General features: G+C 41.4%; 1 protein-coding gene and 1 long non-coding RNA gene across 3 annotated transcripts; one reads left to right on the forward strand and one right to left on the reverse strand.

Moving 5' to 3' along the window:
* Positions 1-7,773: 7,773 nt before the first annotated feature.
* Positions 7,774-15,917, reverse strand: AZIN2 (antizyme inhibitor 2). Of its 2 annotated transcripts, none has more exons than XM_072136549.1 (11): positions 15,776-15,917; positions 15,621-15,691; positions 14,377-14,539; positions 13,719-13,892; positions 12,718-12,890; positions 12,490-12,624; positions 11,779-11,944; positions 11,523-11,685; positions 10,940-11,052; positions 9,268-9,482; positions 7,774-8,038 (listed from the first exon to the last, which is right to left on the reverse strand). In XM_072136549.1, the coding sequence occupies exons 3-11, from the start codon at positions 14,473-14,475 to the stop codon at positions 7,900-7,902; spliced, it is 1,377 nt and encodes a 458-aa protein (XP_071992650.1). In that variant the 5' UTR covers positions 14,476-14,539; positions 15,621-15,691; positions 15,776-15,917; the 3' UTR covers positions 7,774-7,899. The 2 variants fall into 2 exon arrangements, with proteins under 2 accessions (XP_071992650.1, XP_071992649.1); XM_072136548.1 differs by having other exon boundaries at positions 15,617-15,691.
* A 32-nt stretch (positions 15,918-15,949) lies between these two features.
* On the forward strand, positions 15,950-20,026 carry LOC140118519 (uncharacterized). The gene is made up of 3 exons (XR_011853209.1): positions 15,950-16,156; positions 16,221-16,278; positions 19,777-20,026. It is a non-coding gene; the product is annotated as an uncharacterized lncRNA (long non-coding RNA).
* Positions 20,027-20,974: the final 948 nt, after the last annotated feature.

Raw genomic sequence — 20,974 nt, forward strand, 5'->3', positions numbered from 1 at the left:
ATGAATGAGGAGTAAAATCCCCATATACTGCCATATTGCAGTATGGCAGTATATGGTAGGATCGATCAGACAACCTAGGGTTAAAGTACCCTAGGGAGTCTGAAAAATAGTTAAAGTAAAAGTAAAAAAAAGTTTAAAAAAAAAAAATTATATTAAAAAAACCTAAAAATTCAAATCACCCCCCTTTCCCTAGAACTGATATTAATATTAATAAACAGTAAAAATCATAAACACATTAGGTATCACCGCGTCCGAAAATGTCCGATCTATCAAAATATAATAACGGTTTTTCACTGCGTTTAACCACGTAACGGAAAATAGCGTCCAAAGTCAAAAATGACATTTTTTTGCCATTTTGGAAAATATAAAAAAATTAATAAAAAGTGATCAAAAGGTAGCACAGTCCTAACAATGATAGCAATGAAAACGCCATCAAAAGTCGCAAAAAATGACACCACCCACAGCTCCGTACACCAAAGTATGAAAAAGTTATTAGCGCCAGAAGATGGCAAAATCAAAAAAAAAAATTTTGTACAGGAGGTTTTAATTTTTTTAAATGTATGAAAACATTATAAAACCTGTACAAATGTGGTATCCCTGTGATCGTAGCAACCCAAAGAATAAAGTAGACCTGTCACTTGGGGTGCACAGTGAAAGCTGTAAAATCCAAGCCCACAAGAAAACGTCGCAAATGTGTTTTTTCACCATTTTCACTGCATTTGGAATTTTTTTCCTGCTTCCCAGTACACGCCATGGAATATTAAATACCGTCATTACGAAGTGCAATTTGTTACGCAGAAAATAAGCCATAACACAGCTCTTTATGTGGAAAAATAAAAAAGTTATAGATTTTTGAAGGTGGGGTGTGAAAAATGGAAGTGAAAAAACTAAAAAAGGCCAAGTCGTTAAGGGGTTAAGGGAGTGTACAATTATATATCTGTGTGAAGCTCTGTGCCCTTTTCTGCGTATTTTGGTAGATATACATGAGGATTATTTATGAACACCTCACATCTTACTGTTTTTTGGAAAGTACATCTTCTTTATATAAGTAGTCTGATTTGTATATACAATATTTTAGTGGAAATGTCATTTTTGCATGTTATCAGTGTTTGCTGCAAAGTTGCAAGAAGGTGGTTACGTATGAATAAAAAGTTATTTTTGCATACATGGTACGCTGTGTTTTTAATGTTTTCATGCATTTTTCTTTTAATAATTTGTGTTTGTCACAAATTTGCATGATGGTGGTACAGGCTTTCAACTATTAATCAAGGCAAATAAAATCGGCAGGTTGTCATATTTAGGTTTTTGTCACGGGTGCTCCTGCGACCTCCCTCCCGGGCTTTAGGCACACCCGTGGGTCTGCCTGTGCCCCCTCTCCCTTGCAGCAGCCTCACTCACCTGTCCACGATCCACCTACGGTCTCCTCGCTCCATCATAGTCAGTAACGGAACCGGGGTCACAACAGGAAATCGCAATACAGACAAGGAGCATACGGGACAAGGAAAGGGCCGGAATTTAAACAGGAAGGGCAGCCGGCCAGGGGCGCACCTACCATGAGGCGAGTTGAGAAACTCGCCTCAGGCGGCAGCGCCTCCTGGTGGACGGAGGGGCGGCATCAGGTAGGTCACTCACCGCAGCTCGGCTGTGAACGTCCTGGCCGCCCCTCCTGCAGCCGCCTCCCGAACCGCCTCTCCAGGATCCTCGGCCCGCCTCTTCTGTCCGCGCGGCCTGCCTCTCGCAGCCATCCGGCCCGCCTCTCCTGTCCGCGGCCCGCCTCTCCTGTTCGTGGCCCGCCTCTCGCAGCCAACCAGCCCGGCTCTCCCGTCCGCGGCCCGCCTCTCGCAGCCACCCGGCCCGCCTCTCCCGTCCGCGGCCCGCCTCTCCCATCCGCAGCCCGCCTCTCCCGTCCGCGACCTGCCTCTCGCAGCCAGTCGGCCCGCCCTTTGCAGCCACCCGGCCCGTCTCTCCCGTCCGCGGCCCGCCACTCCCAGCCACCCGGCCCGCCTCTCCCGTCCGCGGCCCGCCACTCCCAGCCACCTGACCCACCTCTCCCGTCCGCGGCCCGCCACTCCCGTCCGCGGCCCGACACTCCCAGCCACCCGGCCCGCCTCTCCCGTCCGCGGCCCGCCACTCCCAGCCACCTGACCCACCTCTCCCGTCCGCGGTCCGCCTCACCTATCTGCGGCCCACCTTTCCCACTCGCCCGCCGTCCACGTAAGTATGTATCTATTTTATAGTAAGATGTGTGGGTATATATATATATGTTTATATTCATCTGTATATACTGTATGGTGAGTGTGTGTGTATGTATACTGTATGACTGTATAGAAGTGTGTGTATACTGTATGTGTGTAGCGAGTGTGTGTGTTTATGCATGCTATATGAGTGTATATGCTGCATATTTGCTGTATATATGTGTACATGCTGTATGACTGTATGTGTATATCTACATATACTGCCATATAGTATATTTTACATGGTGGTACACTGAATGTATCTATATTGCATGGCGGAACGCTGTATATAATATATGGTATATGGCGGCATGGTGTATGTATTATATGGTATATGGTGGCACAGTGTATGTATTATATGGTATATGGCTGCACAGTGTATGTATTATATGGTATATGGCGGCACAGTGTATGTATTATATGGTATATGGCTGCACAGTGTATGTATTATATGGTATATGGCGGCACGCTGTATGTATTATATGGTATATGGCGGCACGCTGTATGTATTATATGGTATATGGCGGCACGCTGTATGTATTATATGGTATATGGCGGCACGCTGTATGTATTATATGGTATATGGCGGCACGCTGTATGGATTATATGGTATATGGCGGCACGCTGTATGTATTATATGGTATATGGCGGCATGCTGTATGTATTATATGGTATATGGCGGCACAGTGTATGTATTATATGGTATATGGCGGCACACTGTATGTATTATATGGTATATGGCGGCACGCTGTACGTATTATATGGTGGCACAGTGTATGTATTATATGGTATATGGTGGCACAGTGTATGTATTATATGGTATATGGCGGCACAGTGTATGTATTATATGGTATATGGCGGTACACTATATGTATTATATGGTATATGGCGGCACGCTGTATGTATTATATGGTGGCACAGTGTATGTATTATATGGTATATGGCGGCACGCTGTATGTATTATATGGTATATGGCGGCACAGTGTATGTATTATATGGTATATGGCGGCACACTGTATGTATTATGTGGTATATGGGGCACACTGTATGTAGTATATGGTATATGGCGGCACGCTGTATGTATTAAATATTACATGAAGGACGCCGGATGTATTTTATGATATATGGTGGCACGCTGTATTGATTTTATATTATATGGCGGATCGTTTTATGTATTTTGTTCTTTGTGGTAACTTGCTGTGTATATTATATAGTGAACGGTGGCACACTTTATGTATTTTGCATTGCTTTATTTTCATATTAACCCAAAATGATTGGGTCTGGTCCTGACGCTCCTTGATATATTACATATATGGATTGTGAGGGGGGGGGGGCGTCTTTCTATAGCTCGCCTCAGGCAGCAGAAAGGCTAGGTGCACCCCTGCAGCCGGCCAGCGCCAATTATCGGCGAGCTGACCCTTTAAATCTCAGAACGTCGGCGTGCACACACTAGGAGTTGGGGACGCGTGGACTGGCCCTTCTTGCCAATCTTGTCTAATGGAAATATCTACAAAAAATAAAATAGGTGCCCATGATCCCAGGGAGCTTATATGGGTTGGGTTAACCACACTCTGTGGTGATTGGTCACTGTACTAACTAGCCTCTATTTGATCTATCTCTAGGGATCATAATCTCATTGTTACCTTGTGCTGCCTGAAGGACGATCAGGACATCTTTTTTTGATACTGTGGTGAGAGCTTGGGACTTCCTGATCCAGAAAAAGTTTCTCCATTGTATCTACTATACCCCTTAAAAAAATCCACAACATAAGAGTTATGGATAATGACACTTACTTCCGCTGTCAGGCTGCCAGTGAATCCTTTATTCATCGTGTATGGTGCTACCACAGGGTTCAACCGTTTTGGGGCGCAGTTACGGAATTCATACACTCTTATATCCCGGGTCCTGTCCCCAAAAGTGTGCCTCCTGGGAATAATCAGACTTGATATTAATAGACTTGTTCTGTACTATGCTTGTAAGGTGGTTGTGATGTTATGGGAGGAGCAAGATACTCCTACCGTAAAGAGATGGATTCTCTTGGTAAACAATTTTAAACCCCATAATAACATTTTTTACCTAATCTGGGCCAGGTGGTATAACCCTTTGCATACTGAATTGTAGGGTTATAATATTTTGAATACATTGAGTTTGGGTCTATTTGGGTATGGGGGTAGGGGGCGTATGTATAAAGGTATGCTTATTTGTATGTTGGGGGTGTGTGTGGAGAGTGTGGTTTTTGGTATAATGCCATTGAGGGTGTAGCCACACGTTCAGTTTTTTAGATGCAATTTTTGATGCATAAACCAGAAGTGGATTCAAAATAGAGTAGGAGTAGCATTTCTTAATGATTAGTCCTCACCCAAAACTGAACGTGTGGCTGCACCCTTAATACTGTGTTTTTCTCTGCCGTTCTGCACATGAAGAATCTTTGTGTTACAATGCGATACATTCCATCTATGCCACCTTTTTTAAGTATTCATTCAGCAATATCTGTAAGATATAGTATTTTGATAAGGTTTTTGTAACTGTTTTGTTCTAAAAAAAATTAATAAATGCATAAACACTTAAAAGAAATACACAAGTTTGGTGGGGGCACACCCAGCGCCGGACCACTGGCGTGAAGGTGGCGGATTGGGGCAAATAATGGCAAAAGCTATCAATAATAACATGCTCCAATATCTCCGTTTTCCTGACACGTAGAAACACATTTAGATTCATATAAAAGAGGAGACTCTTTTCTTTTATAGGAAAAAAAGAAGTGAGGTCACAGAGCCAGACATGCAGCCCCCTGAAGTGTAGCCCCCTCCAGATTCTTAACTGGCAGCTACAGGGAGAATTTGCTGAACACAGGAGCTGCTGCACCTCACAGATAATGGAAATATTCACTTTATGGGGCAGATTTATCAAGCTGTCTGAAAGTCAGAATATTCCTAGTTGCCCATGGCAACCAATCACAGCTCCTTTTTAAAATATTCATGAGTAAAATGAAAGCTGAGCTGTGATTAGTTGCTATGGGCAACTAGAAATATTCTGACTTTCAGACACTGATAAGTCTGATAAATCTGCCCCTATATGTTACTGATAAGGAATAATATCAATTAATATTCATGTTTTAACCCTCTCCTATCCAGAACTATCTAAGAACACACTTTCTCTCTTATTTCCTTTTATTTCGTGATAGTTTTTTTTTTTATCAAAAACTGTCTGATACGATGAACATTTGATCCTCTTCACCTGATGTCACTACATATTAACACCGCAACCCAGAACATGTCCATAAAGTTATATGTAACACCAAAAACACCCACATGTTCTGGAGTAAAGTTTTTATTTCACACCATCCTCCATTATTTACACCTATGTTATGACGTTCTCACGCAAATTCTTATGAATCGCGGAGGGTTCTGTTATTGTGCGGCTAATACAATGGCGCACATCTAAACGTGACTTTTATTATCTCATTAGCTTGGTTTATGGATACATAGTTATTATTAGGGTCACCATTGTGTAAGGGAGAGTACAATGATACATCTGTGTGAAGCTCAGTGCAATTTTCTGCAAAAATAGTTTGGTGTCCCCTGTGGATTTAACGTTCCCTTTGCTGCATATTTTGGTGAATATACATATGTGGGGTATGTATGATCTCCCCGCATTTTGCTGTTTTAGGAAAGTATGTTTTCTTTTTAAAAGTATTCTGGATTTGTACATATTTTAGAGGAAATTTTTAATTTTCATGGAATTTTTGCATTTTATTGCCGTTTGCTGCATAGTTGCATGAAGGTGGTAGTGTGTATGAATTTAAAAGTTATTCTTGTTCATATGGTGATTTCTGGAAAAAAATAGATTTTGACAGAATAGGAGATATTTATTTTGTGCATTATATATTTTTAAACACATTTGTGGATAGCAACCACATATGTCATAGTTTCTGTTTTACCATTTTAGGGAGTGTAAATTCTTGATATTGTGTATTGTGGTATATATAAATCTGCTCACTTTGTGTTATTATTTTTAAATCCCTATTTGTGCGTAAACCTCCACTTCGATGTAAGTTTTATGTAAAAAGTACGTTATCAAGGCATTTTCAATGCACTTTTTGTTTAATAATTTGCGTTTGTCACAAAGTTATATGAGGGTGGTCAAATTTTAATTGCCAAATGCATCGCCTAGTTATCTGCTTTCAAAAATATATAGCTTTTACGGCTGCCTTTACTTTTTAATCTACAGATTTTGCAGGTTGTTGCTGTCTTTAAATTTCTAAAAGCAGATGTTTACTTATTTCAGGTTTAGTGATATTATGTGGATTTATTTATGTGAACATATCAATATGAGGCATTTGTGAACTTTACACATGTCCATCTATTACATTTAGGAGATGTGAAGGTAAATATTTTCTGTTTGGAGCACATTTTTTTGGAGTCAAATTTTTTTGGAATCAAATTTTAAGTATTTTTTATAAAATGTTTAACTTTGATTCAAAATTGCATGTATTTATCTCTCATATCTATCTACTGTATATATCATCTATTTCATAGTTCTGCATCTAGAAATCTCTATCATCTTTTATATTTATCTTCTATCATAATAATTATAGTTAATAATTCCTTTATTTATATAGCGTACACAGATTACAAACATACAAACTCTTTGCAGATGTTGACCAGCGCTACAAGGCTGTAGTGCTAACCACTGAGCCACCGTGCTGCCCATCAATCTCCCTATCATCTATCTCCTATACAATTCTCCCATATTAAAATAGTATGTTTTACCATACTAAAAGGGAGCCTCTTACTGACTGGGACTAATCATAAAATAGTTTTATTTTGGGGCCCCACTATTAGCTAGAACCCCACTTTTGTCTATTAGAACCGACCCTGGTGTCACTATAGGACAGTATGCACATGCAGACCGTTTGAGATTAGAAATGCATTGACTGCTATCTCCAGCAGTCTCTCCCTCTCTATCACAGCCTGTGTCCCGGCTTACCATCTATACCCGAAGCCCACAATGGGCAGGGATGCAAATAGCTAGGGGCTAAATTATGGATGTAGGTCTGCTCCGCAACAAATCAACCAGCTTTCCGGGTTATCCCAAACCAGACTCCATGGATCTGTGATGACTTACTGTTCACATGTTCTTTCTTCTCCTTCAGGCAGTCTATTTTATAGCTACTGTGATGCATTTCTGCAGAGTTCACCCACCAAATCACTTTGGTTCTTGCTCATCCCGTAGTTATGCGCAATGAAGCCAGTGTGTAGTGCTCCTGCTTCATTGAAGAACTGCAAGCCCAAGAGATAAGTTTTGATGCGTCTCATCTTTAGGCAAGTATAAAGTGTTTTTTTTTTCCTTGCAGCGCGTAGAGACTTATTTATGGGCAAAATCACCTCTTGTAAATCATAGATAATAGCGTGTCAAACATTATACACCATAAAACAAGAAAAAAAAATGTGCAGATAATAAAAAACATAAATATTTATTTTAAATGAAATACAATTTCAACAAATTTCAGTAACACGAAAAATAAGTCAACAGAGTCCTATTATGTTTGGTAAGAGACTTTATGTTGCATACTTAAAAACAGCAAAGCCAAGATTGGTCCCACATGCTTAGAGAGAAAAAAAAAACATTGACAACCTCTACATGTTTCTAAAGAGAATGCAGGAGCTCAGATGATTCTGGTGGGTGCAAATGCAGGAGTCAGGCAAAGAGAATCAGAAATCTCCCAGCCACAGGACATTGGCGCACAAATGTTCTCTTTTTCCTCAACTTGCTTTAATCCTTTCTGCAGCAACTGAACAGCGTCCCTGGAAAAGACAGAAAGGCCAAGTTCAAGATTTGTTTTGGGGGGGTTTTGGAGTACATAGTATAAAACTAAAAATACATTAGCAGCTATAAACTATTGAAATGTAAAGCAAATTTGAAAAAACACCCCTGGTGGGAAATGTGGGTACATTAAAAACTGGTAGGTGTAATAGTCTCTATCCTCCACTGCATATCCATGTGCTTTCCATTAGGTCTGGCGCTAGGTCATACTGCTGTGATGTGATCCTCACACACTTGGGCCTGTTCCACACATTTCACGGGGCTGAAAACATTGGCTCTGAGAAAAGACGCAGCTTGCTACCTCTTTCCATCCTGCCTTTTTCGTCCGATACAACATAAGGTGGTCAGACGGGGACAACAACTATACCTCTGCCTGCCACTATATACACAAAATGTATACACTGAGCATACACAATAAATGTGATGTGAACCCAGCCTTAAACATGTAAGCATACGCTAGCTGCAAAATGGCTAGTATACGTTATACGAACATTCACACAGCAGATACTATGATATCAACAAAGTACAAGTATGGAAGGAAAAGCAGAACACTTAATTTTACAGCCATTTCCTGTTTCACTTTAAAGGAAATCTACCATTTGCTTTTGTGCATTGTGAACCAAACATACCTTAAGAATGCTGTAGCTACACTGATGCAGAAACATATCTTGTTTAATCCCTGGATTGAGTGGTTTTGCTGGAAAAACAATTCTAAAATTATAATAATGAGGCTCTGTGGCTGCCCTGGCGGTCTCCCTTCCCCTAATTCTGCACTGCTCCAATTTTGTCCTGCCCAGCATAAGCCGAATATGAAGCAGAAGTAATCAAATGCTGCACCATCAACCAGCTTCTGTGTACAAGTCATCCAGCTCAGGTTGATTAGTCCTGTGTATGTAAGTGTACGGCAGCCAGCCTGCACACAGCTTTCCCAAGGTCCTGAAGTTTATAATTGTTTTTTGAGCAAAACCACTCTGTTCAGGGGTTTAACAAGATCTGTTTCTGCATCAGTGTTGCTACAGCTCATAGTGTGTTTGGTTCATAATGCATAAAAACAAATGGTCGATTTCCTTTACGTAGGCTTATAAGTCAAAGACAGGAAGGAGTATAGTTTTTAGTAAGCTGTAGATTTTTTGCCTATACACTTTAATATCTACCAATCCTCATTAAAATATTAATGCACAAGCCTCTTCTACTGTGGATACATTCTTACCAGGCTGCCCGTGGCATTGCGTAGTGAATGCGGGATTGCTGAAAGCCATTGAATGTAGAAGATGCTGCCACTGTGTAAGCTCCCATGTTATCAAACAGGAGCCAGTCACCAACTTGAAGCTCTGGCAGCTGAAGATGCTCAGCAATTTGATCTAGGCCATCACATGTGGGACCCCACAAGCTACTATTGTATAACAGCTGTTCTGGAGAAGGTTTCTGAAGGAAAAACAGAAAGGACAATTGAAAAAACAATAATATCTCAAGGTATTTATTAGTTAGAACAAGTCATTTTAATGTAATAACTACAAAAAGTAAATGATTTAGAAGATTATACTAGTGGAAATTAATTAAAAAAAAAATTAGTATGTTTGAAAAACTACAGTTATAGTGGCCATTACAGATCCTGCGGCGGAAGTGGGCAGTTACAATAGGAATTGTATTCGGGGGAGGCAATTAAAGAGTTTATCCAAGTAAATTTGTAAAAAATGGTGAGACACTTAAAAAAAAAAAAAGTGTACTCACCCCCTCAGTTGCTCCAGACATCCTGCGCTGCCCAGAACCTCTGCTGAGGTGGGCTGCTGACCAGCCAAGGTGGCTGGTCACGTTTACCAGTCACCATATCTCAGCACCTGTTACAGCGCAGGGAATAGGGATGGGTGGGCGCACACCTTCTGTGCAAGTTTTTCAGCACAAAAAAAACATTTCTGAAAAACCCTAACTCGGCTTATAATCGAGTCAAGAAAACAAAACAGTGTACTCACCTTCTGACGCCCCCACAGGTCCACTTCTATGCTTTGCAGCTCTGGCATCGGCTCCGTGTCCCAGTCCATCGCAGGCACCATGACATCAGCCACACGCTGACATTCTAATGTGTGCATCGGCACACACTATGATATCAGCAAGGGGCTGATGTCATGGTGCCTGTGACCGACTGTGCAGGGACACTGAGCCAATGCCAGAGCCGCAATGGATAGTAAAGGACCTCCGGGGGGAGTCAGAGGGCGAGTAAACTTAGTTTTTTCCTACAGCATTATATTGGGGGCAGGCTATACACTAGAGGGGGCGGGCACCAATGCATTTCCCACCCTCAGCTTATACTCGAGTCAATAGGTTTTTCGAATTTTTGTTTAAAAATTCGGGGTCTCGGCTTTTATGTGAGTATATAGGGTAGTTACGGTATGTCTTTCATTTGCAACATTTTCTTTATTATTTGAGATATGAAATGGTTGGGAGTTCCATTTCTCATCGCACACAATGTAGTGGCAGATTGTGATAAGTCCCAATTAATCACTGTGTCTGCAGATAGCAACTGCTCTATGAGACAGCAGGAGGGGGTGGTCAAATAGATATAGAATTTGTGGGAAAAGTTTTTAAAGTATAACTTTATTATATCTGTAGCAAGATGTCAAAATCTGCTCACTGAACTCCAAAGCATAGAAAAATCAGTGATACAGACTCATTTCAAACACAAGTATACATCAATTTAATGTACAGTATGTTGCTTACAGATAGAACTGCATGTACCATCTGCACTGCAATACCAGCCACAAACCATGTACAAAAGTGGAAGTTTGTAAAAGTAACAGCTTTCTCGAATTATAAACAACCCCTTTACGTAATATAGTCCTTATCCACACAAAATCTATATAAAAAGTCTTTTAAATGAACTGTACCTTGTGAAGAATGGGTTTAGGATGAGCATGGTCAAAAAAGATACAGTTGAATGACCCATAAACACCGTCATTAACATAATACATGATGTTCTTGTTAGGACATGTTTCTTCATCTAAAAATGATTAAATGCAAAAATTAGTTATCTGTGCATCTTTAGTGAAAGTCATAAATGAAACTAGAAGTAGGGGTCGATAGTTATGCAGGAAAAGCTGCAACGGGTAAAGTGTCACTAAACTTAGAGGGGCTGTCTATTTTGGAAGATACATAAAATATAGGACTGAACTGGTTGATCCAAATGGGGTTGTCCACCATTGTAACAACATGAGGTTTCCTAATGCAGACAGTTTTGTACAATCCCGTAGTTCATTTAATTATAACCACTTCAAGAGGAGTTTCGGAAAAACTCAGCCTAGTAACATCTAGCAGATTCGAGACTGCTGACAAAATATGAAAACAATGCACCAGTGTGAAATTGACATAAAAGAGGGTATTAAATATCAATCAAGCTTAACTATCTTTTTATACAATCAACAGTAACCTGCTAATCTTAAATAACTTCTTATTATGACAAATGATACATACCATCTGATCCAGAGCAGTCTAGTTGCACTTCCTTTTTAGCAATGATGTTTACGGCCAGAGAGAAAGCAGAAGCTACATAGTATCTTCCAGGTTCTGCAATGATCTCAACAGCAGAGCCTTCTGGGAAATATAGGTCTAGTGCTGGGTTTATTACCGCTGACATCTGTTTGAGAAAGACATGTTATATTAAATTAGTTCTCCGAAACTGGTCCTTATCCAGTATACTATGATGGATTGGTGAAGTATATATTTCTACCTCTTCAAAAGTAACTCTCGAGTCTTCTGTCCCAGGGAAGCCCCCTCCAATATCCAACAGCCACATCTTGTATCCAAACTCTGAAGCCATTTCAAAAACCAGTCTGGCATCTGAAATGGACTGCACATATGCCTTGGGATCATTACAGCCGCTCCCCACATGGAAACTGAAATGAAAAGTTATCACTTTAGCTACAGACAGAACGGCAATGTCAAATGCCTCAAAGTGTATATCACCCGAGCAGAAGACTGTCCACTTAGGAACTAGGTGTGACTTTTTAGTCTAAAAGTCACAAATCACAAACCATGTGAAAAATGAAGCCACATTTATTATAGTGCCCTATGCTGAATGACAAATGAAGTGCAAATAGTGCCATAGACACTCCAAATATCTGGAGCAAGGTAACTGCCAAATGATAATATGCCCCTGTGAGTTATGCAGTCCCCGAGTTATGAAAATTAAATTGTTTTGCTTTGCTGCACTTTTATCTCAATTTTGCTGGGGTCATAGAAATGTTTAGCACAACTAGTTCCATAATTTCAACTTTTTAGACACAGAATTTACAGTATATACGGTGATTCCATTATCCTTTTATAAACATAGACCTCAGCAATTCATCTGTTAGAATGATGCCCACTGCATAGATATAGTCATTCTACAAAAACAAGTTGTTGTACTAATTACGTATAAGAAGTGCGCTAATAAACTTACCTAACACCAATGACATCAACATTTAAATTCTTGGCCATTTCAAGAAGGTGTCTACATGATTTTAAAGGTGCTCCAAATTTTACACTAAGACGGGCAGAAGACTTGGAGTCATCTGTAGCAATGCGGAGTACCATTCTATCAACAAAAAACATTATAATTAGTCATGGATAGTCTTCATACAAAAATGAGGTAGCTTCTTAGACTATGGCTGTAGCAACAGAAACATACTTAGCATTTGGGTGGGTGCGTGACACTTTGGACAGCTCCACTTCATTGTCAAAAGTCATCATCTGGACACCATTCCTGGCAGCAAACTTTATCTGAGAGATCTGTTTACAGGGGTTGGCATAAATGATGTTTTCTGCCTTTACGCCGATGCTTTGGACCAATTCAATTTCTGTCTGCAGAAAAACCATACAAAAGAAACATTGATCAATCTGTTCAATGACGTCCGTCATAACTTATGTACCACGTTTGTATAGATTTAGGACAATTTTGTGACTGTTATGACTAAAGGTGTGTTGTCAAAGCAAAAGGCCCTAAAATGCCATGAGTGCAAAAATATCTGGCATTTTTTTGCTGTAAATTCAATCACCAGGTGCACAGTTAGACTAGACATTATAGTCTTCTTATATACTACAATAAAGTTATAATTCAGTATAGAATTACATTTAAACAGCTCTGGATTTATCTGATAATGTCTAACTTTTGCTGAATTACCCCAATCCGATTGCAGATGAGCCCATTTATTACCTTACTTATAGAGAAAAGATAACTTGGCACTCCTTATTGGTCAAAAATTGAGAATTTATTTGGTCCAGAATAAACAGTATAGCAATCCAACAAAATTATTTTTTGCAACGCTTCGGTCTTGTAAAATCAGACCTTTGTCAGACACGGATTGCAAGGTGGTGGTGATTGCTGGAGCGCATGCGGAAAGGAGGAAAAGCGGGTGCTCCCGCTGGAGAAATGAGCCCTTTTCCTCCTGCGCTCCAGCGGTCATAGCACCGCATCTCACCTCCATTTCTACTTGTACCTTGCAATCCGTGCCTGACAGAGGTCTAATTTTGTTGGATTGCTATACTGTTTATTCTGGACCAAATAAATTCTCAATTTTTGACCAATAAGGAGTGCCAAGTTATCTTTTCTCTATATTTATGGTGTAGTAACCTACTTGTGCACCCGTATACTCCGAAACATTGAGTGACGTGTATTTTTTCCATTATTACCTTACTGGCACAGTCAAATCCTGCCCCTAGTTCTGCCAAGATTTGGATTACGCCTCGGCTGCTGTTACATTTTACGGCATAGAAGGGCTTCACACGTGGAAGAGCTTTGAGAAAACGTAGGTGCTTCTTTACAACATCCCCCAAATCAGCCACAAAGAAAGCATCCCTGTCATCCTGGAAAAAAAAAAAAACACAAATCAGAAAATAGAAATAAAAATTGTTCACATTTAATCCAAACTACTGCAAACTGCAGAGTGCTCTGGATCAAAACTTGCGCACAACCTTTATTAATCTGGCACACGCTGCAGTGCTTGGGAAGTGTACATCAACTTATTTTGGAGACCTGAACATTAACAATTTTATCGAGTCACTATAATAAATGAGGTGCTTAGTCCGACACTGCACCGGCACACTCCTTTAGGTACAGAATTTTGTGGCTCAGAGGAAACACTTCATAAATACCTGTGCAAGCAGTTTGCTGTTCTTATTGCAATGTCAGACAGAAAACTGAAGCAAACACTTTAATAAATGTGGACCATTGTGTTGACCATTTAAAAAGATAATTGTAATATATGGAATCACACTTTGTTCCAGGACAGTTATTCCTGAAGGTAATGTTCCCTTTTATAGAACATGGACAGTATTTCAAAGTACTTACAGTCTGTGAGACGTCATTAATAATTTCCTCCATCAAGTCTCTGGCCATGAAGCCCTCCTCTACCATGATGAAATCAGATTCCTCGATGTACCCTGGCATTTTTAGGTTCTAATTGGGTCTTGCTGACCGTTCAGTCTTAGGTTGTTAATAAGTATGCAACAAGCTGAAATAAAATTAAAAAAATGGAAACTATAGCCACCAATCAATTACATATCAGAAGTTTCTTGGGGAGGGGGGCGAATACACTTTTCTAAATTTATAAAATAATCACATAGATATATTAACGCCAGCATTGTACAGGTTGTCATCATTTTATGTTGGTTGTAAAACAAGAAAAAAATGTAAAACTGTTTCACATGGTCAGTAGCAAGCCAAAAGAAGGAGAGACTCAAATCCTGAGGATCAAGAACTTACTGATATACGTTTCCTCTTTCTCTCTCTCTACTTTACAAATAATAATGCAAAGTACAGACAAAATATTGACTGTTAAACATGCTTAGTGCACACTTCCAGATGAGAATACAGCCCATAGAGGCACGAGTGAGGACAGGGACCAGGGAAGCTGAGGGTGGCACTGAGGGAGACAGCCCAGTGACGAGTCTTTGGGCAAAGCCTGAGGAGGGAATAGGCCTGGAACATGGAAAGGGGTGGGTACAGGCCAAGGAGGCATGTGCGGCAGAGGGCACAGGCTGTGAGGAGGACATGGAGGCATGTGCGGCAGAGGGCACAGGCTGTGAGGGGGACATGGAGGCATGTGCGGCAGAGGGCACAGGCTGTGAGGGGGACATGGAGGCATGTGCGGCAGAGGGCACAGGCTGTGAGGGGGACATGGAGGCATGTGCGGCAGAGGGCACAGGCTGTGAGGAGGACATGGAGGCATGTGCGGCAGAGGGCACAGGCTGTGAGGGGGACATGGAGGCATGTGCGGCAGAGGGCACAGGCTGTGAGGGGGACATGGAGGCATGTGCGGCAGAGGGCACAGGCTGTGAGGGGGACATGGAGGCATGTGCGGCAGAGGGCACAGGCTGTGAGGAGGACATGGAGGCATGTGCGGCAGAGGGCACAGGCTGTGAGGGGGACATGTGCGGCAGAGGCTGAAGGAGACAAGGAGGTACTAATAAGGGCACAAACCCCGGGCACAGGGTGGGGGAGACAGGAGGCATAGATGGAATAAGATTGGGTCAGTCCCATAAGAGCACAATACATCAGCGGTGCCAGGTGACAAGGTAGAATACCATACCTACTATCAGAAGCCCCAGGGAGGCGCTCGTCTCAGCCCTGTGCTATCGCCGCTGGTGCTGGCGTCTTGTAATCTCTGCGGGAAGAACACAGCCATGTGAATGGGCAGAAACATGGCATCCACGGGGCAGCCATTGTAGAGATGCGGCCCCCGCCTCACCTTATAACGCATTTACACGGCCGTTTCCCATGAGTGGTGACAATAGGAAGGACCCGGAGTAACGTCCTCTCCGCAGCGATCTAGCGAATCTCTTCTCGCTCCGCAGCAGCTGCTCCTTTATATAGTGACAGAGCCAAACATGATGTCGTGTGTTTCCGGGCAACACCGCATTCTACGAATCACATATTAGCCCCGCCCACTTACATCTCCATCACCTCATGATACAGGGAGTCCTGGAGCCAGGGAAAATCCCTGTTTTTATGGAATTAGCGAAAGGTGGAGCACGTGATTATGACTAATCACACTGGAATAAGGAAATGATCACGTGTTTACAAGGTCATTTCGGATAACAGGACAGGGTGGGAGCAGAGAGAATCCCCTGTATGCTGATTGATATAGGAAGGGCGGGGATCAGAGCACTGTAACTGGTATTTACACATGTCAGCTTTGTAGATCCTTCACATGCCAAGTATCCTGATTTCTGGTGCCAGTCCTGAACTCAGGTACAACTGCTACTACTATATCCCCCCATTTGCTACACACAGGATCCACTTCCATATGGAAAAGACTATTCTAAGTCGCAGCTTCCTCGGGCAATTTGCTTTGTGTCACATAGTACATGTCACTGTCATTGTACAAGATGTGATGGCTTTGTTATGGTAACAGTGGTATCTAGATGAAAAGCAGCCAGATCTGCATTCCAAGACTGTCCAGACATGACAGGCTATTGTCTGACCTCCTGCTAGCCATCACTCCCCAGTGCTGCTCAAATCCAGTTTCCCTAAATTATGCCCATGGGATAATCTCAACTAGGTTTTGGCTACATGTATAAAACCACCAAATACATGTATACTAACAATCTTCTATATAATGACAGTGCTTCGTTTAACAATCCATCTTAAGGAGGTGAACTGTATTTTTGTATAGTCTTCTCTAACCTTTTTTTTAACAGTGCTCTATCCCGTATTTCACATGTATCTCCCACCTGCATAATGCAAACATACATTGGCCCACATTTATCAAAAGTTGTGTAAACTGCACTATGTGCAATTTGCCTCAATAATGTGCAGTGAGCCAGATTATTGAATACAGGCAGTTAGGTACAAGATATGTTCTGTAGGTTTGTTCTTAAAAATGTTGGATTGTCATAAGAACCAGAAATACTAATAAGTCCTAATTGCAGACACCTTTGAGAACTGTTACAGCTGATCAGTGCAGCGTGGGGCTAAAGTACAGTACAGGGGTCGTCTGTAAGTCGGGTGTTCTTAAATAGGGGACTGCTTGTACTGGAGCACAGTCTTCATGACTCTGGCGCACCGTGCACTGCTCGGGAAGTGTGCACCAACTTTTTGGTGGACCTTTATCATCTGGACCTTTTAGCACTGTCCAAATCGGCACCAGAACGCCCATTTAGGTGCAAGTCAATTACACAGATTCTGGAGCCAAAGTCAACCTTTTTAATGCATAGATTAAACTCCGTCCCAAAAACACAGGCAAATCTCCAGTCTGCATTCATTTGTCATGTACACACAGCTTATCTCTTAGGTGACTGTGAGAGTTTGACTACTGACATAGTGCTAAACAATCATTCCATAACTGGAGGGCTGTGACTGGACACCACTCCCTCTCTGACGTGTGTCATATACTCTGTCGCTTATATTTAATCTCAGCAGTGGTCCTTAAAATGAAAATTTTGTAAAATGACATGTCAGAAGTAATAGTCACATTTATCACATGTTCAATAGTTGGAAAGTTTTGCCACAACATTTAAGCTCTAAATTAAGCCCTACACCAGCGGTGGCAAACCTATGGCACTGGTGCCAGAGGCGGCACTCGGAGCCCACTCTGTGGGCACCCAGGCCATCAACCCAGCATGAAGTTCACCAGACAGGACTCAAAGAATCTTCCTACAGAATCTGCCTGCAGAATCTTCCTACAATGATATATGAATTTGCCCTCCTCCTTTGAACTGCGTTGGTGTCCTTAGGAGGCTGAACGATTGAAAGTTGTCAAAGAACAAGGAGAAATAAATTACTGCTTAAATTGCTGTGCTGGCACTTTGCAATAAATAAGTGGCTTTTGGTTGAAGTTTGGGCACTCAGGCTCTAAAAGGTTCGCCATCGCTGCCCTAGAGTGTCTTTACCTAATATTTTTCCCCTAACATTTACATCTTTTGCTTATGTAAATGTACTTCAGAGGCTACTGGGGTGTAGAGTAGCCTGTCCAAGCGCCGGAACCTAAGGTGACATGACACTCCTGTAGCTTCTGAAGTCTCACCTCCTAGCGCCTCCCCACAACACTTTTTGGCTCTTCAGCCCGAGGGACACGGATGCGCCTGTGACCCGAGACATGAGTCGCAGGGGCATCCATGACAATTATTACATATGTATCATGTACAGAATCCTTAATTAATATAGAGCCCCCAAAGTCTGCATTCACATAATACATTTACATTGTGTTTTAAAATCTAAAAAAAATAATATTGCATAAAGCTCATCACCACAAATACATAAAAGTTAATTATATAAGCAATAGCATGTGTGTTCCCTTTTAACATTAGTATTTAAAATTAACAAAGCAAAACACATGCTTCTACTTACAAGATGCATAAGGTACTTATATATGTGACCGCAACCTCAATAATATTCTAGAATTTAATTAATATACATCCCCCTGTTATTATTTATTTACAGAAAACTCCCTAATGAATTTATATACAGCACCAGCATACTCTCATATAGATATCCCGCTCTAATTTACAAATGTATATACTATAGTTATAGAGTGCCACCTTAAAAACTTAATATATAGGACCTCCTAAATGTCTTTATATACAGCCCCCTCTTAATCTCCTCAGTTTGAATATATATGATACCCCATATACACTGCCCCCCAGTTAAATTACCTTTTGGCACCTGTCTCCCACAGTATAATTATATACAGCCCCCCCTATTCAGATCCCCATAGTTTAATTAAATTCTGTCCCATATAGACAGATTCAGCCACCCAGTGTAATTACATACAGTACCCTCACAGCCAACAGTTTAATTGAGATATGGCCACATATACATACCCAGTTTAGTCACACACAGTGCCAATTAAATATCCCTCTTACTCCCCAAATATGATTAAGACACGGACCACAAATGCAGATCCCCTGTTTAGTTTTGTTTAGAGCCCCCAACTTCCTATTTTATTAAACTCCAGCCCAGGTATAAAGCATTTCCCCTCCTTAGTTTTATTATGCATAGCCCTAAACTTTTGAATTATGAATATGGACAATTTAAAGGACACCTGTCATCAGGTCTCTGTCACTATTTCTGTCACCACTACCATCCCAGCCTTGATCTAGTCAATTCATACATTTATCATTGTAAAAATCATCTTTTCTTTTTTACATATATGAGGTTAGTCACTCGGTCAGAGGCAGTGATGTCACTCCTGTTACCCCTCTCCTCCCCCTCCTCATGTCTGTATGTAATGTATAGTAAAGCATTGCTAGTGTCTGTGCTTTATCTGCTGACATGCTCTCTCCTCCTTATACACATGTGTGAGACAAAGACATTAGCTACACAAGTACCTGACATGTTCTGCTATAACATGGCTGCCTGGAGCTGATGTATCTCTCCTATACACACACAGGCTTCAGGGGGCTTGGACACCAGCACCAGGAAGCACATGGAGGAGACATTACACCATTATGCTTCATATCATTATACAGGCTGTCAAGCACTGGGGTGTGTAGCTGTACCTCCCACTCATGAATAAGCTTGACAGCTTGAATATGATAATGGGCATCTCACAGGTCATTTGCATACAGCTTTAGGACCTAATTGCTTAAGTTTACAGGCATGAAGAGGGACAATGAAGGGACAGAGGCAATGATTTCTAAATATATTTAGTTTAGGGGGTTAATTTGCCTGATGGGTTCTATTTAAGAAAAAAAAATATACTCACCTCCATTGCTTGTTTCCCACGCTGACGCTGTTGTTTTCTGACAGGTTCCAGATCCGTGCAGGGATACAGAGGGCATGTTATCACGTCATCATACGCCGCCTGAATCCTCCAGAGAAATAGAGCGGCGTAGGGGGACCTCAGACTGTACAGACATTCTAGCGGCATGTCCATACCTCAGGTGATACCTATAGGATAAACACAGCCAACCACATAATATCATTTACAGCCCAGCAAAAAATATTAAACCTGCCACTTACCTTCATAAACCATCGCTCCCGCGCAGCTTCTTGTCCTCTTCTCCTGGCGCCGGCAGCTGCTCTTTCTGTAGTGACACACATCATCACGTGTGCCGGACTGTGTCCTACAGAGCGGTGCTCACAGATGCCGATGTAATAGATTTTTCAGGTAGTGAGGACTTGCCAGAACTTGGCAAATCCATAATACCAGCGGCAAAATGCCGCCTCCTAAAGGGTCTGCAATCTGCCGCCTGAGGTGGGGACTTCACCCTGCCTCGTAGCAGATGCGGCCCTTTGGGCAAGCACACGTTAATGTGTATGTAGCCTAATACAAGTCAAGTGGCGTCAAGAAACCAGATCTCACAAGATGCAGAAGACATTCACCTTCCTGGTGACACATACTTGTTGTGTAAACAGTAAAATACTTTGTGGTGTACAAGTGCCGTTTACCAATTCAGAGCAGTTTTCACTTTGTTCGCAGGATAGCAGTAAACATAATTACGTAAATTGCACAGCTCCAGGCACTTCCGAGTACAGGAAAAGAGTTGTACAATTTTTTTACTAGAACTGCTCTGTGCTGGTTCTAGCTTGCTAGGTTTCATAAACAGTGATTACCACACTTACTGAACTATATCCATAACAGTACAATAACAGATGTTTAGAACAATGGGAGGAGTAAAAGGGAGGCAGTGTAAAATTGCAGAGACTTGGTTCAGAAAATAAAACTGTCCAAGGCAGTTTCTAGGTTATTCTATGTACAGGGTGAATCTCAAAAAAAATAAAATAAATAATGTAATTAATTTAGGGAGGCATTTTATATATTGTAATTATGGCAATTGTAGCATATAAATCCTCCTAAAATAACAAATACAGTGTATTACATACAGTAATTCTGGATTTATAGTGTAGAGATCGTCATCCCACTACATTGGTCTAAATAATTCCTTCCTAGAATTAATTTCAGCATTTACAGGAACCCCCACTTTAATTAAAACATGTACTGTGT

Source organism: Engystomops pustulosus, chromosome 2 (assembly GCF_040894005.1).
Source record: "Engystomops pustulosus chromosome 2, aEngPut4.maternal, whole genome shotgun sequence".
NCBI lineage: Eukaryota > Metazoa > Chordata > Amphibia > Anura > Leptodactylidae > Engystomops > Engystomops pustulosus.

Coding starts and splice junctions, on each gene's coding strand:
- AZIN2 (XM_072136549.1), bottom strand. CDS start 14,475: ATGCCAGGGTACATCGAGGAATCTGATTTCATCATGGTAGAGGAGGGC. Junction 12,625..12,717: donor CGCACCCACCCAAATGCTAA/GTATGTTTCTGT, acceptor TTTTGTTGATAG/AATGGTACTCCGCATTGCTA. Junction 11,945..12,489: donor GTTGATGTCATTGGTGTTAG/GTAAGTTTATTA, acceptor TTTTCATTTCAG/TTTCCATGTGGGGAGCGGCT.